Below are 20,498 nucleotides of genomic sequence, written 5' to 3' on the forward strand. Positions count from 1 at the left end.
TCCATGGACACGTAAAGAAGTGCTAGGTTTCTCTAAACAGGCACCATCTTGCAATTCCCCTACCAAGGGAAGATGTATCTGTGCAATATGAACAGATGGGTTGGTGGCCGTTTCTTTAATTTCTAGAGCCTTATATTGTTCCACAGGTAGCGGGTCAATATATGAGGTATTCCCAGAGCAGACCATGGAGTCAATACTGTTACTTGTTGGCCCGCTAAAAACAGCAGGTTCAATATGGCGTCCACGTACTGGCTGCAATGCCTTGCTGCGCAGACCACTGGCCATTATAAGTAGATCTAAGCCAAATATAGTACAAGAAGTTTATAAATTATACTTATGTAATGGTTCAAAATCTCTCAGAAAAATAAAACTAAAAGTAACCAGATAATAATTAAATCGACAGATATTGTCTAGCAAACATCATCTAAATTTCAAAGCAAAACAATCCGAACATATGCCCCCTCACACACTCACCCGCACACCCAAACAGCTCAACAGCTCACTTGTAACTCACTTGGATGCGCGCGCTGTATGCGCTACATCCGGTGGTTAAGTGAGATTTCCTGGGAGCTTGGGGGCGGGGCTTGAGGGACGCACGCACTGATTATGAGAAAAAAACGAGAAAAAAAACAGAAGCAACGTAAATAGGTTGCAAGGTGGCGTGCTCAGCGACCCACCCTCAGTAACAGAAGGCAGCTTAGCCAGCCCACAAGTTCTTAGCCAGCCCACTTCAGATGCCCGCTTCAGAGCGTTAGCCTAAGTATTAGTCAAAATAATTACTCTGGATATTGTAGGCAGACCAAATTGTCCACAGGCAGCGTTTCGCCTCGGGTTACAGGTCGTCCTTCCTCTTGGGCATAGGACCTTGCACTCGTAGAAACTGGAATGCAAAACACGAAGCACAAAACACGAAGCACAGAGTCCTCTGACACAGCTCAACAGCTCACTTGTAACTCACTTCGTGTGATTTAGTCAGCGATAAATCGAAGCAGCATACAAAAGTTAAAGTCGTTTCATTTTAGGATACTATGATCAATATGGTAAAACGCAACAATAACAGCTGGCCTTAAGGATCATATTTCAATTAATTAAAAAAACTAAAACATATGCCCCACTATAATACTCATGAAACAACCCAAGTACAAATTATAAGAAATGGCTTGAACCCCGACATGATGGCCAATCTTGTTCCTTTGATATTGGAGCAAAAAAGCTTGTAAATTTAAGTGAGATTACTAATACTATCCCCCAATCCATGCAGTAGAAGATGGAGAATTTCTCCAGCACCATCAAGAGAAAGTCCATTGTAATTAACTAAGAAGATATTTAAAATCCCTTATTTTATTTTATTGTTTTTTTATAAAGCGCCTATACACAATGTGTTTCCAGGAGCAACAAGACAAGGGGTGGGGGGTGGACAGGGATGAACAAACAAACAGTTCTAACTAGGCCTTGTGAAATTCGGATCATGCAAGCGCAGTAATACAAGTGCAGGTGGGGGGGAGAAGTGCCAGAGGCTTAAGCGAGTGCCTGGGGAGGCAATGTGGAAAGAGTGCAGGGGCAGAAAGGTCCACGTCCTCAGTGCGAGTAAGGGCTGGAAGGTCTAAAGGGGTGCAGGTCAAGCCAGGCTTGTGCAATGGGGAGGGTAACCAGAAGGGAAAGTGCAGATTGGGGGTGGGGAGGCGCTGGGGGGGGGGCAAAGGAGACCAAGTGCAGGGTTGAATCTGAAGGCACCAGGCAGCCAGTCTCTAGACTCTTTCCACCATCTGTATCTGGGCTTGCAATTCTCGCAAGCAACACTTGTCCCCTTGGTATTAGGCAGCCCACCTTTTGGTATAGGCCTGCATTACACAAGTTGGTTGTGTGACCGAGCAGCCAGGCTTATCTCAAGAAGGGTAAATGTGAGCTGTAGCAATGAAATCCACAAATACAAGTAACACTTACACAAGGACAATATATGTAACAATGAAATACAATTTAAAATACATTTCCAGAATCAACACAAAGCTCGTAGATACGCTTTGGTGATGCTGAGGCAGAAAGGGGGGAATTAGAGGGGGAGAGGGAAGGAGGAAGAGAAAAGGAGGGTCTTGAGAAGCTTCTGGAACTTAAGTAGATCCGGCTCAAGTCTGAGAGGGGCAGGGAGGCCATTCCAGAAGGAGGCACCTGCGGAGGAGCGATATCTACCCCCCACTTTCTGCTTGGAGAAGTGTCTGATCGGCAGAGAGTTGGAGCTAGAAGACCAAAGGGCTCCAGCAGGGAGGTATTTAGGGAGAGTTGGAGGTAGCACGGTCCCAGGCCCCAGAAAGCCTTGTGGATGAAGCAGAGGTTTTGGACTTGACCCTCACAGCAACCGGAGGACAGTGGAGAGATTTTAGGGTTGGAGAGACGCAGCCCCTGTACTTGAGTCCAAGGTTAAGTCTTGCAGTCCTATTCTGGATTAGTTCAAGGGGGCAACGGGAGGAGTTAGGTAGGTTGAGGAAGAGGCTGTTACAGTAGTCCAGCTTGGAGAGGACACGAGTCATGGAGACACTGACCTTCTGGGGGAAGGTGGCTTAAGGAAGAATGCCTCTGAGGAGGTGAAGCTGAAATTGAGGCTTATTCGCAAGGTCCGTGATGTGAGGAGAGAAGGAGAGAGACGAATCGAAGTTGACACTAAGGTTTTCTGCCTGACAGGATGAGGAGGGGAAGGGGCACATGTAGGGCAGCCAGAGTAGGGGGAAAGGAGGGAGCTGGGGTCCTAATGAGAAGGATCTTGGTCTTAAATGGCATTAAGGCAGAGATTGCTAGCAGTGCAACATGCCTCAATAGCAGACAGTCAGGTATAAGAGAGGACGAGGAGGGAAGCTTTAATGAGTTGAGTGTTATCCGCAAAAGACTGGAAGTTAGGAGAGAAGGCAGAGTTCAAATGGGCTAGGCGGCAAGGTAGATGCTGAAAAGCTGTGGTGATAGAACAGAGCCCTGAGGGACACCACATGTGGAGAATGAGATGGAGGAGAGAAAAGGGCCCAGTTTAACCTGGGAAGGTCGTTCAGGGAGGAAGGAGATCAGCCAGTCCAGAGCCAGGTCCATGATGACAAGGGTATCACAGAGCCGATTTATAAAGGTGGCATGATTGACCATATCAAAGGCAGAGGAGCAGTCAAAAAGGATGAGAATGGAAGGAGAGTTGGAGTCATAGGACAAACATGAGAAATACTTACATTTTCCGGTAACTCACTGAACCTGGGCTTCTGAATCAAAGCGCTTAGGTTTATCAACATAAAAAATTCCTTCACCGTAATAACGCCTTCTTGGAGTCTCTATGGGGGGGAAGCAAATAATTAAGACAAGTCATTCACCTTCCCTACATCCTGCACAAAGCAGTTTAGACATTACCAAATCACCAATACCTGCTTCCTTGATAAAGTATGTCACTGATGTCTTTAAAGATGTTTTGGCCCTTAGTGTGCAGTCAAACAAAGCATTAAAAACAACAATCACTCAAAACCAGCTCTTGTTAATGTCAGCACTTTTTTGTGATGTGAGAAAGCATTCAAGACAGACAAGCAGTTTTAAGTTCTACAAAATGTTGCCATCATTTTTACCCCCATTTATTATTTCATAAAAGCACAGACAGTTCAATTATCACTTCCTGTTGCAGCACACTACATCAATGTTTTGGAAAAAAGCAAACTATTAAAAGAATGTAAGGCAAACTATGATAGGTGAAAAGTTAAAGCCAAAGACGGATTAATGATACCCAGTTTCAACACTAACCCTCTTTATTATCACACAACGTATTCAGAGGACCAATGATTCCTAAGAAATAAAGGACAACATATGCCATAAAGGCACTCTGTGACATTGGTTTAAGAGCCGCTCTCCTTTAATACTCCACAAAATGACCCTTTGGCTCATGTTTTCCATGGACTCTCCTAAACTCTCTTAATGTATAATGGGAAGAACATTCAGTGAGGGTGAGCACAACTCGTGTTCGGGGAATGCCGGGTAAGACCATTGGGCAGAAAGGATGACAGATGTTGTAAGCAGCAGGAGGTGCTAAAGTACTGGTACCTTACCTGACATTTGTCCGTGTCATGGATGGCTCCAGCAGGACACCACATTGACAACAAGTTCTGCGGATGGGAGTGGCGTGGCATCTCCTTCCCGTAGTGTCTTGTGTGGATTGAGTGTGCAGCAAAGAGTGATCACGGGCACCATCTGCTGTGGGGTCCCGCAGAGGGTATGTTAAGAAGACTGTGGGATGTTTTTACCCATGCATCCGAGCCCTACCACAAAAACTGTGCAGTACTGGCATTGAAAACATCATGATGGCCAGAGCTTCCCAGAAAATGCCCAGGGAAAGGCATGAAGAATAGGCTGCCACCCATTTTTGCCGATGTTATGGGCACAGAAGGGCACTGCCTAAAAACCCCATTGGACTACCCACACAGTAGCCTGAAACCATTGGGAATGGCAATGCTGATTGCCAAAAACAACCTAGAATTGTGGGGAATTCATTTTCTTAAATCCCAAAAATGGGTGCATTACCAGTACTCACCACTATCAGAAATCTGGTGTTTTAAAACAACACCAGACTTTTTTTTGTGTAAAACTGAATAAATGAACCCAAAGCAGGCCAAAGAAAGACTTACTGAGAAGGTGGATACAATCTAAAGTTATATTCTGAAGTGACTTGAATGTTCATAACAAGACTGGCTGAGCTCTGCAGGTCTGCAGCAGCCTAACTGAAACTGGATATAAAACTACCAAAAATCGAAAATGTTTAAATTAACTGAGTGACCTACTTTTAAGTGTCACATAGGTTGCAATTGTTTAAATGTCATAGTTTTAAACTTAGAATCAGCATTCTAGCTGCATATGTAAAAATTGTTAGTTTTATTTGAATGCAGAAAACTGGGTAACTAAAAGTGACATTAGCTGGGGCCTGGCTTAAGGAACTGAATTCTGCCCATCAGCTACCCCCGACAGGAGTTGAGACTTGCACAACAGCTGTGTTCTAAGGCCTAGCTGCCTTTTGCTGTTCCCACCAAAAGGGATATGACACTTCTCTGATTGAATTACCTGGGTTCTGCAGGAAATTGAACAAAGCCCTGTCCTGACTCAGGCAAATGTTTTATTGGTGGGAGTCGTAAATGTGGCTTCCTCCTGGAAGGAAAGGGGAGGAGCGCTGCCTGTGAGAGCAAGCTGGCTTGGCAGAACTGGAAAAACCAGAAATTCAACCTTGTGCTGGGGGGAAACCACACCCCTTTGGGGCCAGAACATAAATCTAAAAAGATGGATCATTCATAAAGCGGACTTGTGAAAATTATATAAATGATACCATAATTCTTGTGATTTTTCTGCCCACATTTTAAGAGGTTTTTAGAACCGGTGGTATGATCTGGGGGCAAGCTAGCAGTTAAGAGGGCATTACTTAAAATGTATGTATGTTAAAAATCTGACACTCCACCACCTAATGCCCACATGCTTTGCGAACATTTGTGTAAATTCGGGGACAAATCCAATATTGGTAACCGACCAAAAAGTGAAATATGTTGCCATTTTTTAATGCAAGCCCCCAGGAAGAGCAGAGTTTGAACAGGGGATACCTCCTGTGATATATGATGGGTGCATGTAATTTAAACAAATGTGTACCTGTGCAAATATGTCTTTTTGATCAAATATAGATTGGGTGCAATTTGACAGGGGAGTGTCCTTTCTGAAAGCCATTAAATGACATCATTCTGACACAATCCTACTCTCCAGTGAGAACGCAAAGAATTCTCCAACCTATCAGAACTCTGAAGGGGTTTGGCCTAGAAAGCTAGCCTCTCCACCCACTTTCAAAACACATAAAAGCAGACAGTCAGGACAGATAGGGACATTCAATTCCATTTGCTGCAACGCGCTCTGCCGGACCACACAACATCCAGAAGATACTAGATTCCACACTTAGACTTTAAAACTCCAAAGAACTTGATTCAGAACTCAAAGCAAGGGCCTAAACCCACAAACTGAGAAGTCTTCTCAGTGGGCCTCAGCATCCAGCAAACCTAACAGCGATAGCAGCATCCAGGAGCCGTGCAGATCAGCGCTGGGTCCAGAGAAAGCTGTGCAGAAAGATCCAGAAGCAGTGCTGTACCCAGATAAAGCAGAGCAGTATCCAGAACCAGAGGCAGAGCAGACCTGACCCAGACCGCTGTTCGCAGAACTAGAGAGCTGACCCAGACGCTGTGCGCAGAGACCGTCCGTGGCGAGCGAAGAAAACCTGTTGACCAGATCCGTGGCGAGGCCCATTCTATTTCTAAATATATTGTGAGTACCTAGCAGAACTGTGCAGAACCAATCGCTTAGTTAAAATAATATAATTCAATCTATTTTAATCTAACCAGAACTGTCTCCTAGAAGTTGTACCTTGTCATTTTGCAAAACTGTCACCGGTCATTTCTAGCTGCTAGCTGTAACTTGTCACTTTGAACTTTTAAAATTTCAAATCTGAAAAACGACCTTTACCATATCGCTCATATCTCCGTGACCGTTTGTCTTAGAGACTTGCAGTAACTTTCCTCTGAAAGCTGGGAATCTTGGCTTTTCACCGAACCTATACTTTTGCCGCAATCGCGAAAAACACACTTGCGAATTTGCCGCGATTTGCAAATTTCTCCACGTGTGAAAACAGCAGATTCCTTGCTTTCATTTGCCAAAAATTCGTTTAACCTGCCGATCATTCCTAGAACATTGCTAAAGTAAGCCTGAACTAGTTTAAACCAACTAATCCTCAACCTGAACCTCCTCCAGAGGGAATTAAAATCATTTTAGCACATTTTCCAATATATTGCTATCACATTTTAAAGCATTTTGAGCCTGTGTAAAACTCATATCTATTCTCCTCTAAGCTGACTGGGAAACTGGAACTCTGTATTACATTGTGATTGTATACCTGAACTGTGTGCTCTTCCTTCCATCTCCTTACATTGTATAGGGGGGGGTGAATTGCCACAAAGGGAAAGTGATTACCTTGTCTTTTGTGAAACCATATCAGTTTATTTTCTATACTGCATTTCATTCATTCAACCTTGCATTTCCTTGAACCCTATAAAGCATTCTCTACCACATTATTCTTCTGTCCCTATTTACCAGTGTGCTACCTTATCCATTTCATGTCAACTCCTTAGTGATTATAAAGAAGTGGGCTAGTGCCAGATTCTCGTTGTTAATCATTATCCTACCAGATTAAGTGTGATATTCATTTATTAATTTATTATAAAGTGTGATATATATATATATATATATATATATATATTGTTTAAATTCTCAAATAAACCTTTTAACTTGCAAAACAGAACTACTACTTGGCTCAGTGGGGTCAGGGGGATTCCAAGAGAGGGGTGTTATATAGGGGTAGTCATCCAGAACGCATGAACTGGACATAAGGATATATCAATAAGGGTTTTCATTCAGTATTCTAGACTAGGCGTTGACTTAGCTGTAGTGTTGAATTGAATCCTCTTACAAGACGCCATGTAACCGCAGCATACATAGATTCCAGAAGAGCAGTGAAGTACGGGAAACAGATCAAATCCGCTGTTAGCGTGCGTCTCGCCGAGCAATCAAGTGAACATCATGCACAGCACCATGTTAGAAACAACTAGACTCCATCCTCCAGCATCAATCCTCAAGACCCTCCCTGCAGAAGCTCTCCTGCCCTACCTGGAGATCAACAGTTCCCTAAGTCAAGGACCTTTCCCATTGACCCTAAAGACAGGACAAATCCTACCTCTACTAAAGAAACCCACTCTGGATCCCAAAAGCCTAGGTAACTATCACCCCATTACCCATCTTCCCGTCCTAGGTAAGATAATTGAGAAAGCAACACAAACAACCGCCTCCAAACCTACCAATCTGGGTTCAGAGCCAGATGCAGCACAGAGACGGCATCCATATAGGTGGTCAACGACGCCCTCAACATCCTTGACGATGGCCACCCAGGCCTCCTGGTTCTCCTCGACCTCTCTGCCGCTTTCAACACAGTAGACCACCAGGCGCTCACGGACACCCTACATCGGCGCATCGGGATCAGAAACCTTGTCCTACGCTTGTTCAAGACCTACCTCGCCAACTGCCAGCAGTTTGTTCAGATGGACTCCTCTAGACCACTAATGCTTCCAGCCACATGTGGAGTCCCGCGGGGATCCATCCTCTCCCAAGTGATCTTCAATCCATTGATGGAGCTGCTGGGAGCCCTCCTAGCCACACACGACATCCACCAATATGCTGATGACACACACTTATACCTCAAGATCGACCCTATCAGGGACATCCACAGGCTCAAAATCTCCCTCTCGCTGATCCAGTTTTGGCTATCCAGTACATACTTGAAGCTCAACCCCTCCAAGACCGAATTCCTACTCCCCACCAAAAACACGGAACACCCAGACATACAGACCTGGCTATCAACCATAAGGGCTTCACACCCAAGGTCACCTCCTGCGCCAAGTCCCTGGGTTCCATATTGACAACCCTCTCCTTTAAGAAAGACAAACATAGCAAAGAAAACTTAAGACAGCTTGATATCAGATCCCCCTCCTGCGGAAAGTCAAGTACTTCCTCCTTCGGGGCAGCTTCAGATCCAGAATTCGAGCACTGGTCCTATCTCACCAGTATGGGGGCAATGCCCTCCTTGAAGGCATCCAGTCAATCTCTTTTGTGCCCCAGGGAAGTGTCCTACACGCGGTAACAAGCATCATCAATGGCCTACGCAGATACGACCACATCACCCCGGCCCTCATCTACCTTCACTGGCTCCCAATGCACTCACGAATCACCTTCAAATCTTGCTTCCTCATCTGTAAGGCAGTCCCTGTCAAGTCACCCAGCTATCTTGTGGAGAAACTCAGCATCTCTGGTGAACAGCGCACCACGAGAAGCCAGGACACGTGCAGACTTGAAATCCTCTGCTGCTAAAAGGAAAGGACCAGAAAACAAGCATTCTCTACCTACACCACCAAGCATCAGACTTGACCACACGTGCCTACAATTTAGAAAATAACTCAAGACCCACCTCTTCAAGGAGTCTCTCTTCCTCAACACCTAGGCCGTCACGTCACCCCCAGCAACACCTGACTTGCTAGATGCCTTCGCCCCATTTGTCCTCCTCCACCCTGAACAGCTGTACCCCTCCTCTGTGTCCCCCTCTGTATCCTAACCCCCACTGTAAATCTGTTACCTCTGAAAAGCGCTCAGTTATGCATATGTACTGTTGTATGCCTCTGTAAAGTACTCTGTGGCTCCTCGAAGCTAGGTCCGCGCTCAATAAATACCATAATAATAATAGACTGTAAAGTCTAGTTTCACAAAGAGTGCGCCATTGAGATTGTGACATCTAGAGCAGAAGGAAAATAACCCCCAGGCAAAGGGGGAGTAAACATGCAGTACCTTTAGGCACCTTGAGAGTAAGTGATTTTTCTAATATAAAATAAAATTAAGAATGCAACATAGCTGGAACAAACATGGCAGCTGCTAGCATCATTTTATGGCAAATGTGGAAAAGATTTGTTGACACTTTTTTGCAGCAATTGGGGTAGAAGGGGGGGGGGGTGAAGTTCCCAGCCTCCAGGAAGGAGGCAATACTACTTCATAATTTAGGGAACAACGGGTGTTGCAGATATTATGGTGGAAGAAACAGGGAATATAGAAGACTAAGTGAAAGCGATCATGAAGCTGGAGAAACACTTTGGACCCAAATCCAACACTATTTTTGAGCACCACACATTTATTTCAAACACCACAGCGCACAGACGAACCCGTAGAGAACTATGTGGCAGTACTTCGACCTCTGAGCCACACATGTGCTTTCTGGGAAATCACAGACTCATTAATAAGGCATCAACTGTTATGCTGTACTAACAATATAAAAAATCAAGAGCGGTTAATTGTCAAGGATGCCACTTTGGAAGTAGCATTCAGTATAGCCCGCAGCAATGAAAAAACTGAAAATTATATAAAGGAGATATGATATGATAGTTTATTTGTATAGCGCCTAAACACAATGTATTTCAAAGCGCTTCAAGGCAAGGGAAGGAACAAGGCAAAATACAATGACATTCTTACAGGCCATAAACAACAAGAATGTAAAATTAACTATCGTACTCGGCCTGGCAACATTTCAGATAGTGCAAGAGCTATGGCACAGTTAGGAAGGGAATGGGAAACAGACAGGTAACTACCGTACTAGGCCTGACGACATTTCTGGTAGAACCGGAATATACAAAAGGTGAGGGAGAGGGGAGGAGAAAGGAGGGAGAGGAACAAAACAAGCGACTATTGTACTAGGCCTGATGACATTTCAGATAGTTCTGGATGGGGAGGTGGGGGGTGAGAACAAGTATGGGATGGGGGAGGAGACAAACAATTTTTGCTATCATACTAGATCCAAGGACAATTCTAATAGAGTAAATGAAAAGAAAACAATAAGGGAGGGAGGAGAGAGGGGGAAGGGTGAAGAGGAGAGAACAGAGAATAAAACAGTGAAAAGGGCAGACAAGAGGTCAGTACTGAACACATAAGGTTGCAAGAGATCAGCAAGTGCAAGCCAGGATTCAAGTCGTAGATGGGCACATGACTCATGGTCACCATGATTACGTGATGCTTAAGGAAGTCCAGCATGAGAACGACGAGATTCGAGATGGGTGATCCAACATGAGTTCAAAAGCCAAATCAAAGCATCAGTAACAAGGCAGTGAGGGTATCACCATAATGTGTCAATACAAACTCCCACAATGGGGAGGGAGGGATTGTTGATGCAGGGGAGATAGCAGGAGAGGGCTGCCGGAGGGATGGGGGGGGAGCAAGATGAATGATTTAAGCATAGAGGCATCACATGCAAATAACGGGGAGGGGACAGCAAAATACAAGAGGTAGGCAGCGTTACACAACTTACTGTGCCACGGAGTACTTGTCCTCACCCCAGCACCGGAGAAGTTGACGTTGGCGTTGCCGGATGATGGTAGGGCTTGCCTGCGGTGACAGAGGGAGTAAACACATGTTGGTGCATGCTTACCTGCTGTCTGAGCAGGGGTTCGGGGCCCTGGGTCCTCCTGGTCCAAACAGTAATTGCCCTTTTCTTTGTCTGCCCTTCACTTCGGACGCCTGGGCGAAAGACGCCCTTGATCTAAGAGTTAAGAGCAGGAAGGAAGAGGCAGGGCTAAGAAGGTGGGTGGTGCTTAGGCCAGGAGACCTAGATCCACTATATAAAGGGGTCATCCCGTCTCGGCTGGGAGCAGCAGTACAATATGCATATAAGAATTGAGGCGGGAGCCACCAAAGGGCGCAGAGATGTTCTGACGCTCCTGTGTCACTCTCCTCCAAGGACTGTAGGTTTTGGGATCTGAGCCCCCCCCCCCCAGGAATGAGGAGTGACCCCCGTGACGGTCCCCAGGCGGTGGAGTGCGTCTGTTGTGCCTTTTTCCGACGCAAATTGGTGAGGGAGAGACCCGGATCAGGCTGCCGACTTGTTGCAGTGGAGTGACGCAGGTGCTGTTGACCACCCTTTGGCTCCGGCCGCCTGTGAGCAGCGGAGCGCGGGGCCTAAACGGTCCGACTTGGGAGGAGTTGTGCCACCCCCTCTGCGGGAGGACTGCAGGGTGCTGGGTCCGTGGCTGCAGGAGGAGGTGAGCCGTTGGGTGAGGTGCGCTTGACCTGGACCGGTCGGCCTCGGCGCTTTGCCCCGCATTGACCGTGAGCGGGCGCCTCGGGCGCGGTTGCCTCGGGTTTGGTGCAGGTGGGGCCCGCGCCCCTCCTTTGGGCCCCCGAGTGGGTCCGGTGGCGGGCACGCGGCACCACCACTCCTTGTCCGCAGGAGCTGGTGATTGAGCGGACGGGGGGCAGGTTCTGGAGACCCTTTCCCGGCATGCCTCTTCTGCTGCTGGCGCTGTGGCTGCTCCGGGGGTTGTGAGAGTCAAGTCCCCCCAGCCCCCCGCACCGAGTAGAGCTGGTGAGCTGGTCTTGTGGCTTAGCTCCTCTGACTCTCTTTGGAGTTAGGTGGGTGCCTGTGGTGGGGGAGAGGGGGGCTTGCTGTACTTAATGCCCCCTGCCCTCACCGCCCCCTCATTTCTCCCCTACTGCCACAACCTTCTTGTTGGGGGAATCAGTTTTTGCCTGCAGCCAGAGGATCTGAGGGACTGTGAGACTCCAGCGAAGGAGACTGCAGCCTGATACCTTCGTGTTGCCCCATTTTCTTTTCTGGACTGAGACTTCTCGGGAGGCCTTACTGGGTTCTGTGTTTGACCTCACGGCTGGGGAGGTCTTGGGGGGCTCTCGCAGTCGTTCCGGAGCCTCTGCAAGTTCATGTTTCTTCCCGGAGGTGACCCCATTTGCTTTTTGTTCCCCCCTGTCACCCGTCTTGAGGTCGTCTAGTAGATCACTGGATGAGCTGGACCCGAGCCCTCCAGAAATACCGATACGCCCCCCCTGTGGCCCAGGACGCTCCAGACATGGCAACCAAGGCGCCAGCTTAGACGCTGGATTCCCAGGAGGTCAATAAGAACATGGCTGTCCTCTTGGAGGAAATTTGTGGCCATCGGGCTGACATTGGCAAAAGGCTGGACTGTTTGGATAAGAAAGTGCACTCGGTTGATGAACGTGTTCAGGCTCTGGAAGCGGACCAGTCCTCGGTGGACATTTTGGAATCAAAGATCGATATGCGCCTCTCGGAGCTGGAAAGGTGGGTGGAAAAGTGTGCTCTTAAATTGGACGACTTGGAAAATAGGGAGCGCCGGGGCAACCTGAGATTTTTGGGGGGGATGGAGCGAGAGGGGGAAACCCAGGCAGATATCCTCAGGACTGTCAATTCAGTGATATGTCAACTGTTTGAGTGGGGCAACACCAACGAACCTACGATTGACAGGGCTCATCGTACGGGTAATCCCAAAAAAGGGCCCAGGTCAATCTTAGTTAAATTTCATTATTATGCAGAGAAGTCTAAGATTCTTGACCTCGCAAGGAAAAAGGGCCCTGTCAATTGGGAGGACACCGAGGTGACTATTTATCAAGACCTTTCGGCCTTTACTCTGGCCCGCCGCCGCCGGTGTGGTCCCTTAACTAGATGGCTACAATCTAAAGGAGTGAGATACAGATGGGGCCACCCCTTTTCTCTTTCATTTGAATGCGACGGCTTTAAATACTACTTGGTCACGGAAGAAGACATTCATAGTGTCACTTGTGAGATCCTCGGTGAGCCTGAGCAGGGGGGCGGCCAGGAGGGTGAGAGAGTCGACGTTCTCCAGTCATGTGCCCCGAGGGGGCCCTGTGAGAGGCGTCGGGTGCGGGGTCATAGGAAGTATAGGAAGGTGCCCCCACCCTCGCCGGGCACGTCTAAAGTCTGATTACGTTTAGCTGTTTGTATGCACTCAGATATGTCTGGGAGGCTTTGGTTTCTTGAAGGTTCTTGGGGATTTTGGGTGATTATTGGATCCCTTGGTGCGAGGTGAAGGGGTTACTGAGTCAATATCCTCTGCGGTGCCACGGGGTACGAGTGGAGGGGGGGTAACACAATCCCTTGGTTTGTTACTGGGGGGTGTGGAGGGGGTGGGCTCAATTTAGTTCTTGTGCTTCATGGGCACTTACACTTTGGAGGTAGACGCTGGTGGCCTGGTCCTTGTGATGCTTATAAGGTCACAAGGAATCCAGGCGCTCGGGGGCAGGGGGGTGTGTTGGGGTTTTGTAAATGTTTGCTTTGGGATTTAAAGCTAGTGTTTTTGCCGAGTTGGGACCTGGGGAATATCTTGGTTCTTTTCGAGATCGAAATGTGGAGAGTCTCTTGGGGAGTACAGCCCTTGGGTGTCTTCAAGGGGAAAGACTGAGAAGCAAACTCCTTCCTAATGGCTGACCCCAATCACGCACTGACCCTGGGTTCTCTGAATGTCCGATGTTTGAATTCTCCCCATAAGAGATCTTTGGTGGTGAGGGAATTCAAGAGGCTGAGGCTCCATGTGTTGGTCCTCCAGGAAACTCATTGGACAAGGGGGTAGGGAATGGCCTCTTAGAGCCAATTTTGTCCAGGGTGTCTACCATGCATCTCGTCAGACCAAAAAAAAGGGGGGTGGCAATATTAGTTTCTCCGCAGGCCCACTTATCCTACACGCGCAGCGAAAGGACCCAGAGGGCCGTTTTGTGATGGTTAAGGGGGAAATCAGAGGCAATAAAAGTGCCGCTGGTGTCAGTTTATGCCCAGAACGAAGGCCAAGACCATTTCTGGGAAGAGACTAAGTCAAAAATCATGGAGTTCACGGAGGGGGCTCTCTTAGTGGGAGGTGATTTTAATATGGTTCTCGACCCCAATGTAGATCGTAAATCTGAGCCCCCGGGACCAGTTTCCCGCAGGCTGAGGAAGATATTGGCTTCTTTTCAGAATACAAACTCAGCACTCGGCATCTCGGGTTCCTACTCAACCCGGAAGGGTCGCGCCCCCCTCTTTACCTTCTTTTTTAGGCTGCACTCTTCCTTCTCCCGTATTGATCACATCTTGGTGGACAACTCACTGAAGGAGAGTGTATCTAGATTTGGGGTGGAGTTGATCCCATGGTCGGATCATGACCTAGTTCGGGCCCAGATAGGGATGCCCTCAGAACATCCCCAGAAAGCGAGGTGGTCATGTAATGATCTGTTGTTGCGGGATAAAGTCCTATCCCAGGAACTTGTAGTAGCGATAAAGGACTACTTCGCTTTGAATGACAAGGGTGAGGTGGGGGTTGCCGGTGTATGGGAAGCATTTAATGCCACGATTAGAGGGGTGCTCATTCGTATGGGAGCGAGAAGGAAGCGGGAGAGAGGAATAGAGGAGAAAATTCTTAGAGACAAAATAGAGGCAATCCAGCCGGGTGGCAAACTTAGGTCCCAAATGTTCCCGGGTAAATGGTCGGAACTTCAACGGCGTGAGGCCCAATTATCAGCTCTCCTGGTAGGTCAAACCGAGAGAAAACTAGCTTGTCTTAAACAGCGATATATGGAGAAGAGGGAAAAGGCTGATATGGTCCTTGCCTGGAGACTTAGGGAATTCAGAAATAGCAAGAGAGTTCATGTGCTGCGTTCCCCAGGGGAGAGGTAGGTGTATGGAAGATTCTGGTATAGCCGAGCTCTTCCGACTGTATTATGAACGCCTCTACTCCTCGGAGTGCTCTGGGGAGGGCACCGAAGCTGACGTCTTCCTAGACTTTCCCCGGAGCAGTCTGATCCTTTGGAAACCCCAATTTCCCCACAGGAAGTAGTAGATACGATAGCCTCGATGAAGGGTGGTACCGCCCCAGGGGACAACAGTTTCACTGCCTCATTCTATAAGACCTTTGGAGCTATCCTTGCTCCTTTCTTGGCCAAACTGTTCAATTCCGCTCTCGATTCCAGCCTCCTCCCCCAGTCGATGCTCTCAGCCCTTATTTTCGTTATTCCTAAAGAGGGGAAAGACCCTTCTCAATGCCACTCCTATCGTCCCATTTCTCTACTCAACACCGATGTGAAAATACTGGCGAAACTACTTGCGAACAGATTGGCCCAGCTCCTTCCAGCGCTAGTCCCCGGTGACCAGGTGGGTTTTATCCCCGGCAGGCAAGAGTCAGACAACATCAGAAAGACCCTGGACCTTATTTGTTGTCTCTACACTCGGAGAAGGCCTTCGACCGTGTCGAGTGGCCATATATGGGTAGGGTGCTGCAAAGAATGGGCCTGGGTGTAAAGTTTTGCTGCTGGATTGCCACCTTATACAATGGGCCCTCGGCCAGAGTAGCGGTAAATGGCATAGTCTCGGATCGGCTGTTTCTTTCCAGGGGCACCAGACAGGGTTGCCCCCTTTCCCCTCTTCTTTATGCTCTTGCAATGGAGCCTCTTGCCATAGCGATAAGGCAACACCAGGGGATTACGGGGATCAAGGTGGGCGACCTACACTTTAAGCTCTCACTCTTCGCGGATGACATACTAGCATATCTAACTAATCTGGACACTTCTCCCCTAATCTCCTCTCCTTGATTCGGAGCTTTCTCAGGCCTGAAGATTAATCCATCAAAATCCTGCTTAATGCCGGTGGGGCCGGGCTCCGGGAGCAGGGAGGGAGGAGATGCAGTACAGGGCATTGAGATAGTTGGTTCCGACATTCTATATCTTGGGATCCACCTCCCTAGAGATCTGGGGTCCGTTTTTGAACTGAATTTTCCCCCCATTCTCTCCAGGATAAGGTCAGACCTTGCTAGGTGGGCGCCCCTGACCCTCTCGTGATTTGGTTGAATGGTGTCCGTCAAAATGAACGTCCTCCCCCGCCTTCTCTATCTCTTCTCTTCCCTCCCCACAAAGATTCCGGCGTCTTACTTTCGGTCTCTGCGCCTTATGATTCAGCGTTTCATTCGAAATGGCAAGAAACCAAGGATCAGGTACGACACTCCGACTCTCCCGAGGTCTTTTGGGGGGTTTGGGCTCCCTGATTTTCACCTGTATTATAAAGCGGCACAGCTTAGGGTCTTGTTGGAGCATATGCGGGATGACATGCGCACGTATTGGACATATATCGAGGACACATATACGCACCCCAGAAAAGTTTGAGACTTGTGATCCCAAGGTAGTGAGATTCCCGGGCGAGTGAAAACTCATCCTATGCTAGCGGTGCTTTGGGAACTCTGGCGGCCATCCACGGAGAATCTGATCCTCTCCTCTTGGTCTTCACCTCTCTCCTCAATGTGGGGTCTGCCCATTGATCTAGATAAAAGGGGCTTGAGGAACACTCAGATGTGGTCAGACATGGGCCTGGAAAGGGTTGTTCAACTGTTCCCAAAGTCCTCCTTTATTGAGTACGACTCCCTGGCAGAGGCTATGGGGGATAGCCTGAAGTCCATTTTTGAGTTTCTCTGCATTAAAGGTATCATGACATCACCCCCCCTGGCTCACGGTATTAGCGTGCCCTCTCACACCCTTCGAGAAAGTTACTGTAGAGTCTTGTTCTCGCCGAGCCTCGATTACAGCCCAACTGCAGGGTAGACAAGGGTTTAAACTCTTCTGGGAGGAAAAACTTGGGTTGGTGATAGAGGATTCCACCTGGTCTAGAATTTACGAGGCCCTCTTTTCGGGCTCCCTGTACACTGCAGCTATGGAGCATAACTTTAAGATACTCCATGCTTGGCACATTTCCCCGGACAGGCTGTCAAAGATTTTTCGGGGTCTCTCACCCTTGTGCCCTAGGGACTGTGGTCCGCGGGGTACATGGTTTCACTTGTGGTGGGAGTGCCCGTCTGTTCAAATTTACTGGTCAGAGTTTTTGAGTTGGATTAAAGATATAGTGGGTTTCGCTGTGCCTAAATGTCCCCTGGCAATATTTTTCAGTGTTTCAGCCTCGGAGGAAAACACGGGAGGCTTACCCCAGGTAGTCAAAGGTATGTTGAGGGCGGGGAGGTTGGCTATGGCGCAGAATTGGAAGGCTACATTGGTCCCATCCAAATCGGATTGGTTGTTGAAATTTTGGGTGATCTTTACCTATGAGAAACTGTCAGCTCTGGAGCACGATAAAATGGGAGCCTTTCTGCGAGACTGAACTCCGGAACTCCTTCATGAAGACTGTGAGGCTTTGCGACTTTGAAAATTTTCCAGATGCATGGTTTTCCATCTGGTTTTCTGTTCTCTTTGTAAACACACCTCTGGCTATCTTGTGTCTTTGTGGGTGGGTGGTTTGTTGGAACCCATTTGGGTCATCTTTTGGTGGTGTCTTGATCTCGTGCTTAAGTTATTTTTCCTTAGTTCCTTTGGGTTTGTGGTCCCTGTCTGAACTCGGCAACTATTGGGTAGGGTGTGGGGATTTTCCCGATTTTTTGTCATTGGTTTCAACTATGCAAATTTATCTGGTTTCTTGGTTATTGTAAAATGTTCAATAAAAGCTTAATGGAAAAAAAGAGAATTGAGGCATTTGCATCTGTCCCTGTGTCAGAAGTGAGTGTTAAGTGGACTGAAAGATATCCAGAGGTCTTCTCAGACATATTATGAGAATTGAAAGGGTTCAAGCACTGTATCGTGCTCCAGGAGGATGTTGTGCCGGATGTACACAAAGTAAGGCCTATCTCGTAGAAGATCCAGGAAGAGTTGAGAGATGAATTAAAGAAGATGTGCAACAGAGGGTTATCAAGGAAATAGAGGCGTTTGAATGGCTGGAACCGATTGTGATTGTATCAAAGACTAATGGCAAGATACAGCAATATATGCAAGTGTAGGCTTAAGAGACCTTGATTGATATGGGTGGATAGACATTCCCTCTCAAACTATATCTGAGATGCTGGCCACACTAGGTGCAGCAAAGATGTTTGTGTGACTGACCGACCATCTGCAATCTACCAAATAGGGGTCACTGAGGACTTTTGACATAGTTCATCACCCCCCCTGGGGGCAGGGTGTGTGTACAAATTCTGGCAGAGGGACTCCCAGGACCCCCCTTGTTAATTTGCAAATTCTGTTGAATGCAGTTTTGTTTGGCATCAGCAGCGAAAGGGTTTCAACGCAATATGGAGAAAACATTGAGGTCTACCAAACGTGATGCTGTTCCACGCTGACATTAATCTACAAGAGTGCTGTGGATCAACATGACATGCGTTCGGATGATGTCCGAGCTCGTCTCAACGAAAACTGTAGGACCATGCAAAGGGAGTAGTGTAAAGTGGGGCTGGAAGAAGTCGAGTATCTTGGGCATACGTTGTCGGCTATTGTATTGGCACCAACAACACGAGACAAAGATAAAGGGCTGCTGAATTACTACACAATTTAGTAAGAGACTGAAATGAAATCTACACCCCGTAGAGCATTACTGAAAAAGGGAGTTCAATTTAAGTGGTCAGTTGAATGCAACAAGGCTTTCCTGGACATCAAGATGGACAAAGTGAATGCACCTACGTCTGGTCGTTTTGAGGAGGATGAAAAAATAATTGTGACTGCAGATGCTAGTAGTTTGGGTTCTCTGTAAAGGCTAATTTCCCAAACCTAGTGAGTCCCCCAGCAGCTTTGCTGGATTTTTGGGGTTTATTTTTTTCTCCTGCTAAGAGTGAGCCTCTTTTTCTCCCACTCTTAGGCGTGATTTGAGAATGTCCTTTGACTATGTAATGTGTTTTATGGGCTATGGGGTCTTTTACTCCATAGGGCTTCATGTGTTTTTGGTAAGTGTGTTACACAGCACCCTCAGTGCAGTAACACAGGGGTGTCATAGTGACCCCCAAACATAGACTCCATACCCTGGGGCTGACTACTGTCCCCCAGGGCATTTAAAGTCACCATTGGCTTTACTAGTCTCAAATTGTGAACAGAACCAGTACAAACCATCATATTGTGGAAGTACTGGTAGGGGTAATTCGATTGCCCCTGGGTCTGTTTTCCAAGGGGGCACTGTCCAGTCCCCCCTTGTCGAGTTTCTGGCTGGAGGCAGTGGATACCACGCAAAATATTCCACCGGAATATTTCCTATGGGATTTTCCCATTCATTTTAAACGCACTACTTTTGGTGCAATGTTAAAGATACCACCGGGTTATTTATTTAATATTTATTCCCCGGTTGGGTCTTTTTGCCAGGACTCGGTTTTGAAATGGCGTTTGTGTTCGCCTCTGAAACTCTAACCCAAGTCGAGCCCTTTGTTCCACTTTTTGGCAGGCTTCTCCACAGAAGCCCTCCAAATGGTGCCACTCTGTCTGGGGCAACAGGAAGTGTAGGAGGGGGATTAGGCAGCCTGGACTGAGTTGCCTTGGCAACTCAAGTCGCACTCTTGTGCGATTGGCCCAGTGGTGAGCCACCCGGCTCACCACTTAGCAGGTTTGAGTGACAGCTAGGCTGATGAATGGGGGTTTTGCTGCATAAAAGCAGGGCTTTGGGGACTGGAACTTCAGAAGTCGCCACAGGACCTAAAGAATCCGAAGAGCGGAGAAGTTGAGCCATCTACAACGACGACACCGCCACCGGTGGAGCCCTGCTGTACGAAACTCACCACTTTCCCAACGACAGAGGAGATCTTCTTCCAGGAGAGTCTTCTTCCCTTTGAGCTGGTGGGACCAACCAGTTCGCCTTTTTTCGCCTTCCTGGATCGTCTCGTGGTCGAATCGCTCGTGCCAAGCACCCCGGCGGTCGGATAGCCACGCTTCATCACTACAGTGAATAAAAGGATAGTACCTTTTAACCAAGAAACTCTGCAGCCGGTTTCTTCCCTGGCAGTGTAATGACCTCCAGCTTTCCTCCACGTCGAGATCATCTCTTCCCCTGGACGAAGCTCCGACTTGCATCCGCTGCCAGGAACAACTGCCCCCGCTGGAGCTTTCTCACCATTTCAGGTACTGTGTCCCGCCTGGTCTCCCTTGCAACAGACTGTCCAAGGTGTCCCGTAAATCCTTGACTCTCTATCCTGGGGTGACCTCGAACCCGTTAACATTACCTTTCTAACTTGATCCAACCTCTTGACTTTTCTGCAAAGACTTTGAGTGCATTTCCACTGTGTGATCTTGGACACATTCCGCCTTGC

General features: G+C 47.8%; 1 protein-coding gene across 3 annotated transcripts in view; it reads right to left on the reverse strand.

Moving 5' to 3' along the window:
• Nucleotides 1-20,498, reverse strand: part of KNL1 (kinetochore scaffold 1) — a 1,870,945-nt gene that overhangs the window by 906,550 nt on the left and 943,897 nt on the right. For all 3 annotated transcript variants that reach the window (XM_069637560.1, XM_069637559.1, XM_069637561.1), the window contains one exon: nucleotides 3,204-3,302. In XM_069637560.1, the coding sequence (XP_069493661.1) occupies nucleotides 3,204-3,302 (99 nt within the window). The remainder of the gene's footprint in view (nucleotides 1-3,203; nucleotides 3,303-20,498) is intronic.

Source organism: Ambystoma mexicanum, chromosome 14, assembly GCF_040938575.1.
Source record: "Ambystoma mexicanum isolate Mex_15411 chromosome 14, UKY_AmexF1_1, whole genome shotgun sequence".
NCBI classification, from domain to species: domain Eukaryota; kingdom Metazoa; phylum Chordata; class Amphibia; order Caudata; family Ambystomatidae; genus Ambystoma; species Ambystoma mexicanum.